This window comes from Podarcis cretensis, assembly GCF_951804945.1.
Source record: "Podarcis cretensis genome assembly, chromosome: 8".
Lineage (NCBI taxonomy): Eukaryota > Metazoa > Chordata > Lepidosauria > Squamata > Lacertidae > Podarcis > Podarcis cretensis.
The window spans coordinates 25,161,047-25,174,357 of NC_137177.1; the positions used below are offsets into that span (position 1 = coordinate 25,161,047).

At 42.8% G+C, this 13,311-nt stretch overlaps 1 protein-coding gene across 1 annotated transcript in view; it reads right to left on the reverse strand.

Moving 5' to 3' along the window:
• The window catches only part of LOC307221734 (putative transmembrane protein 244), a 61,721-nt gene that overhangs the window by 6,616 nt on the left and 41,794 nt on the right, over positions 1 to 13,311 (reverse strand). Inside the window, exon 2 of the mRNA XM_079986526.1 lies at positions 3,057 to 3,142. Within this exon, the coding sequence (XP_079842652.1) occupies positions 3,057 to 3,088 (32 nt within the window). The 5' untranslated portion in view covers positions 3,089 to 3,142. The remainder of the gene's footprint in view (positions 1 to 3,056; positions 3,143 to 13,311) is intronic.

Genomic DNA, 13,311 nt, shown 5'->3' on the forward strand with positions numbered 1-13,311 from the left:
GCCAGCGTGACATCGCTGCTCTGGCCAGAGCCAGAGCCGCACACGGAAACGCCGTTTACCTTCCCGCTGGTAAGCGGTCCCTATTTATCTACTTGCACCCAGAGGTGCTTTCGAACTGCTAGGTTGGCAGGCGCTGGGACCGAGCAGCGGGAGCGCACCCCGCCGCAGGGATTCGAACCGCCGACCTTTCGATCGGCAAGCCCTAGGCGCTGAGGCTTTAACCCACAGCACCACCTGCGTCCCTGGAAAGAAAAGTACTTGAGGTTAAACTCAGTAGAAGCTTCATGACAGTTATGATGGTGGCACTTGTAAATTCCACCGACATCTTCTAACTCTTGCTGATTCAGAGCAAGGTCCACTTTATCCTTCATGATGTTTCCAAGTGCAGAAGCTGAGCATTTGAATCTCAATTCTGCAATAAACTAAAACAGCCCTCCTTAAGAGGTTAACAAATAAACTATGGTTGACACGTGAACAGGTCAGGAAAGGTGGGTTTACTCTGGTGTGGTTTAATTTCGTAACATATGCCAGTATTCCAGAAAATGAATAACCTCATCAGCATTTGCATTTATCTAAATTTAATTTAAACATATATTATCTTCCCTTTAGAAACCCCTCCCCCACGGTCCTCAATATACCATTTCATTGGTAACAGTAGGGAAGAAATGATTATGACTCATACTTAATCAAAGCACAACCACAAAGGCTCCTGATTAAGCATTTGGCTATGCAATGTGGAACTTTATCTGTTAACTCTGTTCTGTGCTGTTCCCCTTTATTTTTGTTTAAACCAGTTCACAAACCAAGAACTTATACACTGATCGCTAATAATGAACCATATGCTGCTGATATCACTGAAGATTAATTATGCTCCTTTTGTGGTATACACATGGCATGAGAAGACTTGGTCTATTTATTTGTATCATTTATTATTCCTATGATCCTTGTTTATAAACCCATTAAAAAGTTATAGTAAATAAAATAAAAAACCTCTGCAGCAAACTATTAGTGACAATGGCAGTTTTAGGGGGTACAGGTTTATATGAGAGCATGGTGGTGAAGAAAAGATTCACCCCTCTCCAATCCTGCATGACCCTGATCAGAGAGAGAGAGAGAGAGATGCTATTTAACAAACAACAAGCTCAGATACATGAAATATAATTGTGCATTTAACTTACTGTGTAGTTTGGCCCTCCACTAGTTGCCTTAGGCCAGTGGTGTCCAAACTTGGCCTTCCAGATGTTTTGGGACTACAATTCCCATCATCCCTGACCACTGGTTCTTTTAGCTAGGGATGACGGGACTTGTAGTGTCGAAACATCTGGAGGCCCGAGTCTGGCCACCACTGCCTTAGGCAAACTCTTCCCCCAGCTTCCACCCAGCCCTGGTGATAGGCTGTTGTAAGTATTGCAGAAAGGTAATTGTGTTCATGCACCCGGCTAGAACCCTGAAAAGGAACTCGAAATTGCAATGTTTTGCTGTGGGTTCTGCTTGCTTCATGTAACTCTGATTGATTACTTTGTCCACTTTGTCCAAAGAGATCTACTGTTTCACCCAACAACTTTGTCAGATTGGACAACTTGGCAAAGCCACCCAGTACCCTTGAAGGCTTAAGTACCGTTCTTCCCCAGACATTTTGTGTAAGTTATTACAGATCATTCATTGCTCTTCTTGCCAGGCTGGGAGGTTAACCAACAATGGGAGTCAAGCTAGGCACTCATAAACCTGTCTATCATTGATGGATGGGTAATCACGTTGGTCTTAAATGTAGCTACACTTGGAAGAAAGCCTCATTGGTTTAAATCGGAGTGGGAAACCTTTGTTAGCCCAATGGCCCGCTACCTTCAAGAAGAAAGCTTTCCAAAAGAAAAAGTCTATTAGGCAAAAATGCATACTAGAATGTGTATATCAGGAGGACTGAGTCTTCACAGAGGGTGGTGAACACAGCACATGATATCATGGGCTGTCCCCTGAGCCCGCTAGATGACATCGCAAGGGATCGTTGCCTTAGGAGAGCGAGAAAAATTCTCAGGGACGATTCACACCCCAGCCAGCATGTCTTTAATCTACCCTCAGGCAGGAGATATAGAAGTATAATCAGTCGTACCAACAGGCTAAAAAACAGTTTCTATCCATGGGCTGAACAAAAAATAATATAGTACAACTGACTTTCAGGGTTGGTGTGTTATGCGACAAGCACACAGAGTGCAACGAGATTGAGTGTTTGTGGTGGGGGAGGCTCGGTTAATTTCACTGTACACAGGTTGTACATTGACAATAAAGGTATTGTTGCTATTATTACTAAAATGCTGGCAAACTTCTTTGAGGACTTAAAAATAATAATCACAGACTGAAGCAGAAGTGTGGCAAACTGTACTTAATGTGTGAAAATGAGAAACAGACACTAAAATTGAAAGAGATGTTTACTATTATTATTAATTTATTTTATATATTTATTTAAACAGATAAATACAATTAATAAAAACATAGAAAAAACAATAATTTTAAACAACCAGTTAAAAGACAATGGACAAGAATCAAAACTTTATGTCTCTCTGTGTGTGTTTATTCCTGGAGTACACCCATTGAAATTAATGGACCTAAGTTAATCATATCCATTAATATAGACATTAATATTATTATGTTCATTAGTCAATATTAATAGTTGCTGAATTTTCACAGGGTTGCTGTGGGAATTAAATGAGGAAGGGGGGGAAAGCCCTGTACTCTGCCTTCTGCACCTTGGAGAAAAAGTTGGGATATGAATGAAATAAATAAAGGATGTCCATAGATCTACGCTGAGTGTGACTAACATCGACCACAAGCCTTAAGACTCCCAGGAACATGCTGTCAGGTGTGTTTTGTAACAGCACAAAGCTAAAGGGAAATTAAAATAAATGGCCTACACTGTAATTAGGCATTGTGTCAGGTGTGGAGGGAAAAAGAACATTCGCAAACACTTATTAGGAGCAGCAGCAGGAAGACGGAACGCTTGTGGGAGATGCTAACAGGAGAGGTTGAAAGTAACATCTATGGTTCACAGAAAGCAGCCTCACCTGAATGCTCCACAGCAAATGCTTCCAGTCATGTAATACACTGTGTAGAAAATGAGGAGGCACAGCAGTATATGAAGAACAATCGTCTGGAAATCAAACCAGGAAAGAAGAAGAAGAAGAAATGAAATGGATTGGTACACATGTGACCTAACGTTGGTTTCCTGCTGAGCAAAGTTGAATGGTGCCACTTCAAAGGAGAAAAGTCATTAGAGAATTGGGTACCTATGTTAGCTGGCCCAAATAATATTGGTGGGTGCAGTTGCAGGTGATTGTTGAAGGTGCTTTGCAACCCGACAGAACACTGGAAATGGTCTTGGATTCGCCTGAGAAACAGCATTTCTGCAGCAAAGAAATGACTTGGGCTTCTGTGTGGAAAAGCACAGCTTCATATCTGTTGGAAGTTCAGGTGCAACTCAGCTGACCAAAAGGGGGTTACATGGGGATTCAGATTCCTAGACTATCCCTGTACCTTTGGCCTCTCTGCTGACCTCTCTCTCCTTTGAAGTTTAGATTGACAAGCCTTAGGTTGCATCCTGTTCACAACTTCCTCCTCCTCACTCTCTCAGACCTGCCTTTGTTTCCTCTATAGATTAGTAAGCTTAGAGAGAAGCTTTTCTATCCAAGTAAAGTACTTCCTACGATAGGCAACTTTATTATTTTTCTCTCCAAATCTCTCTGTGCCTGATTCCCATAGGGTAACATCTACTTATCAGATTCACAAGCCACATTCTGCATACCAAATTTCAATAATGTAGGCTAGTAACAAGACTTTCCAGAACCATCCCTCCCTTCTTTCATATGTCTTTTGAAAGCTATAATGTTTAGACAGGCCTTTGAGATATGAATGTTCTCCTTTTTAACCAATTGGTATTTAATGAAGTTTATTTTAAATAATGTTTTTTTACGGATACTTTTTGCTGATTTTATTCCTATAAATTGTATACCACCTTGATATATTTTAATGTTTGATGTTCTATTGTATTTTTAATATTTTGTTGGAAGCCAGCCAGCCAGATGGGCACTGTATAAATAATAAATTATTATTATTATTGTTATTATTATTATTATTATTATTATTATTATTATTATTATTCAAAATATAAATACAAAGATACATACATAGATAAAATAGGACTTCTGTCTTCCTGTAGTTTTTTCTCATACTACAAACCACTGAGAAATCTATCACTCAGTCAGGTTGCCACTTGCATTGGCTAGAATGCACCACAATATCATCCAAGTGATATTTAGTTAAGTATTTTTATTTATTTACTTGATGGGGGGGGAGGGTGAGCAGTTGCCCCCTTGCCTCCCCCGACTATGCCCATGGACCTTCTCCTGGCCCATGCTAGAGAATTCTATGCTAGAGCTGTCTTTGGAATTATAGAGGTATTCTATTCTACAGTTATCTTTAGATACTGCAGCCTGACTTCAAGCTGATAAGGAGCAGGTGGTGTGGGTGAATCCCTGCTTGACATCCCAAACCTCTCCGCAGCAGCTGACTCTGCTTCCCACCCCCCAGCTCAATAGAGGTAACCTGTTCCCCAAGGGCTTTACCTTGATGGCTGCTGTATGGCTGCCTTGAGGCACCATGTAAGATTCATAACAGCAAGGGTAATATTTCGTGAAGCACAGCTGTAGCCCAGACGAGAGAGCCTGGTCTTCTCCCACAGAGGATTAAGGTCTGAGCTGCAAAGCCTGTTAGAGGCGAAGATCGAGGTGGCAGAGAAAGAGGGAGGAGCAAAGGAAAGCAGCCAGTTCCTTGACTGGAAGAGTTGAAGACATTATAAGGACTGAGCAGAATCTTATGGACTGTGGCAGTCTGCCATGACAGTGGTCGGGGTGACTTACACCCACTGGGACAGTTAAGGCAGAAGGCAGGAAGATCTACAGCAGAGCCTCTCTCTAATTGGTTGTAAGAAAGAAGACAGGCAGGTGGGGGCTGACTGGAGCTAAAGTGAGGTTGGTGGGCCAATGTCCCCATTCACCTTAGTAGAGTAGCCTCCTGTGGTGGTGATTTTTATAGGCCTCAATATCTGTCATGTGATGGGATCACATTGTTCAGCAATGCTGAAGAAATTCCTACCCAGACATTCAAGAGTGCATCTATACTACCATAAAAGGTAAAGGTAAAGGGACCCCTGACCATTAGGTCCAGTCGTGACCGACTCCGGGGTTGTGGCGCTCATCTCACTTTATTGGCCAAGGAAGCCGGCGTACAGCTTCTGGGTCATGTGGCCAGCATGACTAAGCCTCTTCTGGTGAACCAGAGCAGCGCATGGAAATGCCATTTACCTTCCCGCCAGAGCGGTACCTATTTATCTACTTGCACTTTGACGTGCTTTTGAACTGCTAGGTTGGAAGGAGCAGGGACCGAGCAACGGGAGCTCACCCTGTCGCGGGGATTCGAACCACCGACCTTCTAATCGGCAAGTCCTAGGCTCTGTGGTTTAACCCACAGCGCCACCCGCGTCCCATATACTACCATAGATGGCACTAAACAGGGAACGGTAGCAACACCTCAGAAAACAGAATAAAATTCAGAGTGAGCTTGACAGTATGTGAAGGGATGGCCTGGAACTATGAAAATGAAAATTCAACAGAAACAAATGCAAAAGTTCTGCATTTATGCAACAACATCAAGCGAGTGACACCTAGCTTGGAAACAGTGATTGTGAAAAGGATCACAGCAGATCGCAAGGTGAACGTAAGTCAGCAAAAAAAAAAGTGAATGTGATTTTAGCCTAATAGAGCCAGAGTTCTCAAGTCATATGAAGTATTAGTTCCCCTTTATTCCATGCTGGACCTCCTATGTTCAGCTCAAGACACCATACTTAGAGAAAGATGTGGGCAAGCTGGAATGGATTCAGAGGAGAGCAATGAAGATGGCAGTCAGTACATAAAGCAAGCTGACCAGTGGCAAAAATACCTTGGTGACAGGAGTGATCTGACAATGAAACTAGTTGCCTGGAGGGAGATGGGATCAGAAGAGAAGACTGGGAGCATGGGGGCAGGATCATAGCACTTTTAAAATCCTTGAAGGGGCATTGCACTGAAGAAGGCAAATACTTGTTCTCTGCTGCCCCAGATAGCAGGTGTACATGTAATGGACTTAAGGTACACGAGGGTAGATTTTGGGTGAACATCAGGAAGAACTTATTGATGGTAAGAGCATCCATGGAACCAATTGTCTAGGGTTAGTGGGCTCTCCCCTGATTGGAGGTCTTAAGCAGAGGCTGCACAGGGGGTTCCCAAGCCATGCATTGACTGCATGAAGGTTGGGCAAAACTGTCTTCTCCAACTCTCTGATAGGTGGGTCTACCATGGAACAACCCACTCACTGTTCACTCCATTTTTAAGGGGCATCAACATTTGCTGTCTTCATCAGATTGCCGTCCTCTGGTGCGGTAGTGGTCAGTGGGTCAGTGATGGCAGGGTAGAGTTTCACACCTCACTTCTGAGGCATGAAGAGCTCAACTCAAGGTGAGCACAGTGCCAGCGCCAGGAACATTGGATTGGCTCTGACTCTGCTCACACCACCCTGAGCAGTGCCTGTCATTCTGAAGCCATATGTGCAATTCCACATCGCCTTCACTGCCCTGCTGACCACTTCCTGTCCTGTTCATGACTCTTCCAGGAGCATTGGTGATGTCATTTCCTGCCTCTTCCTCTCCAACCCTTCTTGCAGGGACAGTTGGCGTTGCATAGCTCTTGAGGAAGGCTAGCATAGCTTAGCCTACATTTCCTCTGCCCACATAGTATCTGGCTACTCTCAATTTATCTTTGACTTTTGCCCGCCATTTCATTATTATTATTTAGAAGAGGGAAAAGAAATCAAATCGAGAAAATATCATTAGTTAGAAAAATAGGTCCCTGGCTTTGTAGCTAATGAAGCTTGGTAGCCTGAAGCATTATGAAAGGAGATGGAAGCTTTTTACATATGAAGAAAATGGTTATTTCAATAGATTGCTCCCCCTACACATACATTAAAAATGTGTCAAAAAATTAAGCATGTCAACAGAAGGCACAGCGCTCTATGCTCAGGGCCCAATACTGTCAACGTGTCAAGCTTAGGAGAAATGGTTTACTTGCGTGAAGACCAAAAATGAAGAGAGAATTTTTTACTCTGGAGTTTGGCAAGTTCTACACGGTTGTCTGAGAACTCTTCACTGCAGAGACAAGGAATTGGTGAGCTTCCAGATGTTGCTGGACTATCAGCCCTAGCCAGCCAGCTAGCGTAGCCAATAGTCAGGAGTTGGGACTCAGCTACATAAATCAAAAAGCAATGATTTGAATGTGTTATAAACATGCAACACCAGATGGCACCAGAGAGCAGAAAATTTTTCTTCATGATTTTCCAAAGGATTTTTTCCCCTTTTGTTATAACAATCTAATTTCTGACTTATTTACAGTATAGTGTTTCTTTCCTGTATTTCTTTCCAGTATAGTGTTTCTTTCCTCCCCTTGGAGTTAGTGATGGATGGCGCCAACTGGGGTGGAAAGCAAGGAGGCCAACTGTGGGTGGAGCCAGAGACTGGTGCAGCCAACTGATTTCTCCCAGTTGAGTTCTACAAAGGTAACACTGAGGTGGATCAGCAGCAGGAGGAGGAGGCTGACAGCCAGTGCCACCCCTTCAAAAGGCTGTAAGAAGGCAGGCAGGTTGGGACTGGCTGATGGTAGGCTGAGGTGGGTGAGGCTGGGCCCCATTTGAACTAACAGATCAGCTTCCACTGCCTGGAGGATCCACATGTCTGCTTTAGCACAAGCTTCAAGACAGCAAGTAGTAATGCACAGTGAAGACAGCCCCTCCATTTGCTGTGTTAGCCTGATATGATATCAAGACTTGGCTCAGCTTCCTGACCATGGGTGAACCTCTTAACATGCAAGCTTTTTAGATAGGTCGTACTTCCTGCAATGTTGGAGTTGCAATGTTTGCAACTCTGTCCATGTTGTGGACGCGGGGGACGCGGGTGGCGCTGTGGGTAAAAGCCTTAGCGCCTAGGGCTTGCCGATTGAAAGGTCGGCGGTTCGAATCCCCGCGGCGGGGTGCGCTCCCGCTGCTCGGTCCCAGCGCCTGCCAACCTAGCAGTTCGAAAGCACCCCTGGGTGCAAGTAGATAAATAGGGACCACTTACTGGTGGGAAGGTAAACGGCGTTTCCGTGTGCTGCGCTGGCTCACCAGATGCAGCTTTGTCACGCTGGCCACGTGACCCGGAAGTGTCTCCGGACAGCGCTGGCCCCTGGCCTCTTAAGTGAGATGGGCGCACAACCCCAGAGTCTGTCAAGACTGGCCCGTACGGGCAGGGGTACCTTTACCTTTACCTTTTTACTTCCTGCAATGTTGGAGTTGCAATGTTTGCAACTCTGTCCATGTTGTGGAATCATCCGGGGGATCATTTGCCCATAATACCAGGGATATTCTGTGGTAGAAAATCCAGTTATACCCTTAACCATATTGAGAAGGGACCCCCTCAGATATGTTGTCCCTTGCAACAAAAGGACATATTGTGTTGTTGATTGATTGTTGACAATTGCTTGGTGTTTGTGAGTGAAAGCAGTGAAAACAGAGCAACTACAATCTTTGGAAGCTGGGGCCCAAAACTCTGGAGCACCATTTCATTGGATAAACTTGGGACACGGGTGGCGCTGTGGGTTAAACCACAGAGCCTAGGACTTCCTGATCAGAAGGTCAGCAGTTCAAATCCCCGCTACAGGGTGAGCTCCCGTTGCTCGGTCCCTGCTCCTGTCCACCTAGCAGTTTGAAAGCACGTCAAAGTGCAAGTAGATAAATAGGTACCGCTCTGGCGGGAAGGTAAACGGTGTTTCCGTGCGCTGCTCTGGTTCGCCAGAAGTGGCTTAGTCATGCTGGCCACATGACCCGGAAGCTCCCTCGGCCAATAAAGCAAAATGAGCACCGACTGGATCTAATGGTCAGGGGTCCCTTTACCTTTATAAGCATTTTGGGAAGGGAAGGGCTTATTGATTTTATACAATACTGGAATAGACCTACAGAACTTTCATTCCAATATGTCTTAATTATTACTTGCAATTAATTGAAGATATTGTGTTAAAGAAGGATGACCTTCCAGATGATTTTGGACTCCAAGTCCCATTGGCCAATGGTCAGAGATAATGGGAAATGTAGTGCAGTAACAGCTGGAGGACCAAAAATTGCCCAGCCCTAATGTAAAGACTTGGAAGACTAGATAGGTGCGTTAGATTTTGTTTGCCTTTTCTTCCTATTTGTGCGTTGAATAAGAGGAGAAAATAAAAAGTAGTATTCTCTTAGCCACACTGAGTAATTAGGGAAAGCTAATCTGGAGTAGTTGGTTAGAATGCCAGACTATGACTTAGGAGACCAGGGTTCAAATCTCTACGCAGCCATAAAGCTCGCAGGCGACCTAACTTACTGTGTTGTTGTGAAGCTAAAATTGGGAGGGGAGAACAATGTAAATCGCCTTGACTTCCTTGGAGGAAAGGCAGAATATACATGTTGTAACAAATGAACATCCAAAGAACTTGACTGGATGCTACTGACCAGTGCTTTGGGCAGAGTAAGTGTTCCAAGTTCCCCTCTAGCCTTTATTTTAATATGGGCATTAGAAATTCAGAATCACTCCCAACAGATCACGTGTGCCGAGGAAATGTTAATATTATTAACACTTACTACAAAACAGAAGATCGCAGCCCTGTTAAAACTTATTCTAGAGAACGGCACGCTGAGAACTAGCAATCATAGCTGGTTTGAGACATTTTTACAAAAAAATTGCCACCTGCTCATTGCTAAAAATGTTAGTCCCCTCAAAGCCTAGCCTGGAAATAGTTTCAGGAGATGTTAGATTATATGTTCTCAAGCCCCCTGGTAATAAGAGTAAAAGAACACATGCACTGTATCTTTTCCACCTTAAGTGTGATTACAGGGAGGAGAGCTTTCTTTCAAAAGAACTCCAGCAAATCTGTCTGCACACAGCATTTATTTGCAGCAGCAGCAGAAATTAAGTTGAGTTAAGTGGAATCCTTGCCTGGTACACACCTTTAGTTGAACGGTATTTACACTGAGCCTTGGTGTAAAATACCGTAAGCAAGCTTATCATTCAAGGAAGTTCATTCTTGAAAGGAAAGAGTTCTATACTCCTAACTATCTGGTTGGAGAAACAAAGAAGCCATGCTGAGGCATCTAATCATAAGCTTGCATTTTTATTAAAGCTTATATGTTTAATCAGGGCTTGTATTTTAAGAATGAGCTTAAAAATGTTCTGTTTCATGCCAGGCAGAAGACCAGCTGCCTAAAAACCTTGGCAAGATGTTTTTACTCCTAGACAAGGGGCCCCCCTGATTTATAGCAGAAAACAACTCTCAAAGTCGTAAAAAGGGAATTACAGGCTGACAGCCAAGGTTACACTGACCCTACAAATTAAGGGTTGATAAATAGTAAAATGAGCCATATCTTCTTCCTAAGGTTAAAAAGGTCAAGAGCAGTGAAAAAGCATCTAGCTGGCAGAAAGAGAACATTTTTGGGAAGTCTTTTCTAAAGCTGTTTCTTTCTTAAACTAAGATCCTTTTAAGATTTCTTTTCCTTTTAAAAGGTTGTTTATGTATTAAATATATTAGTTTAAATATAATTATGCAAAGGATTTAAGAAATGCTAGATTCTTATTTCATATAGTTGTAAGAGTTGTAACTATCCTGAAATTAAGTCAGCCACCAGCCCCCCTTGCCAGACAGAAGACGCCAATCGAGCACTCCTGATATATGGTTGTCAGGCCTTTTGTTTAGAAACCTTCAAATGAAGGAGATCTCTCAATGTTGATGTGAACTCAATCCTTGACATATGCATAAGATAAAAATTCAAGATTAATTATCTGTTTTGGAAGGCAATAGGGCAAGGAGGGCAAGAGGTGAGCTGGTAATTAAGATTCCTTGTTGAGACACATGTAAGATATATTACTACTTATTTGTCATTTATAGATAGAAGAATATATAGCTTTTTGATTTCCATAAAAGGCAAGAGGAAATGGGTGTATCTTTTGTGATTGGTTCTAGCAAACAGCCAATAGGAATTTTAACCAGGCTGATTGGACAGAGGCAGCCACAGGAGGAGCAAGGGGGCTGGATTAAGGAAATATAAGTGCTGGCCAGAATGGCAAGAGGCCAGGCCAGAGCTTGGTAACCATATACCACTGTGCCTCATATTTATTTGTCTGACAAATAAATTACTATTTTAATTTCTCTATTGCTGCGTTGAATATTTCATTCCAGCTAAGCGTTAACCACAAGCAGGGTGCTACAATGCTTGTCCCTTGTTCTCAAAAGATAGATTCAAGATGTGTGAGGAGCAGGAAGTAGTAAAACTGGATGCAACCTAAGATTTATTGCTCTAAATCAGAGGGGTCTGCATCACCCCTAGTGGCACATTTCTTAGGAGCCAGCTTTTTAAAAATGGCAATGAACATGACTTTTTTAAACCATAGATCCCTCGAGTAACAAGTCTTATCCTTCCACCCTCTAGATCACTAGATGAGTGGCAACCAACAGATAAAGAATTAATTGTTGCCTCTGCTTGGGGGCCGTTTGTGATTTATATAACCAAACAATCTCAGGGTTGGCACATTCCCACTAAATATGAGTTTATCTGGCAACATTCTTGAAATTTGGTATGTTTCGTATTTCTGCCAATCTTATATTCCACTATGGAATTTATTTTATGCTATTCAAGCTCTCTATGATTATTACGATTACTATTTTATTGTCTTGTTATACATTCTGCCCTCACAGATATAGGATCACAGGTTTGGAAGGAGACATTGGGTTCCATCCAGACTAAACCCCCAAACACATAACAATATTTCATGCATCCTGAATTTGTTGTCAATAAAATACAAACTTTACAGCCCTCGTTTCTTCTCTAAACCATTACAGAACATCTACACTTTCTACAAAGCAATGCAATGATTCAGAAACTCCTAAACTTTCTTCACTGGGTGAACGAGCAAAGTCCTGTTGTTGATTTAGAGGTCTTCTGATGTTTTTATTACGGCGCTGCCCGCTTTTAAAAGGCCTTCTGGTTGACTTTTATTATGGTGCTGTCCACTAATGTGGATCATTGTCCATGAGCACGGTAAATCAGGGGAAAGTGCAATAAATAAACGGCTAATAACTGAAGGCCTCTACATCTGCGGAGGTACACTTTGTGTTATTAAGGGCAATTCTCTAAGAATAGAGTAACTGCTTTACTGCAGAGGTAGCCAATGTGTTGGCCTCCAGATTTTTCTGGACTTCAACTCTCATTATCCTTGTCCACTGCCTGTTCTGGGTGGAGCTAATGGGAGCTGGAATCCAACATCTGGAGGCAAAAGCAGACCAAGATCAGTCTAATCTAGTACTCAAGAGTGACTAGCAAGATTTTCCAACCACCACTAGCAGCTCACAAAGCACACCAAGTGGGTATGGTGGAGACACACTTACTGGGAATAAGTCCCATCAGATACAAAGATTTTCTTCGTACACATGTGCATGGTTAGTACCCAATTTCTGGAGTCCATAAAATCTCCCAAGATACAGTTTTGAGGTGCATTGATATAACCTCCATTGAATTCCTTCTTGCAGAAAATGTGAATATATCTAGGGAAGAGTCATAGCTCAGTGGTACAGCATCTGCTTTCCATGCATAAAATCCCAGGTCCAACGCCTGGCATCTCCAGGTAGGGCTGGGAATGTCTGAAACCCCAGAGAGCTACGACCAGTCAGTGTTGACAACACTGAGCTAAATGGACCAAGGGTTGGATTCTATATATGGCAGGGTTTTTAAAAAATGTTTCTATGATATAGATTGGTCTTAATATAATCAAGAGGGAACTGTCAGCGAGTGATTTCATTCACTACAATCTGGCAGATCACTTCTTGAAGTGAAGTACCATGTAACATTTTGATGCCTTAAATGCAAACACAGGTTTCTGATGTCACAAGCTGTCATGTCTGTGAGCGTTATGGTGTGCCGGATCTTCTGCCTAGCGACAAAAGGGAAATTTAGTCTGCAAACTTAAACACATTTATTTAATCATTATATGCTTTCATTACGTTTTTAGATATCCTGTAAGCCATCCAGAGTGGCTGGGGAAACCCAGGCAGATGGGTGGAGTATATATAATAAAAATTGGTCGCTTACTACATCAAATACCTTGGAGCAACTTACAGTGGTATTTATTTATTGTATTGTATATGTACACCACCCCATAACATGAAGTTCTCTGGGCAG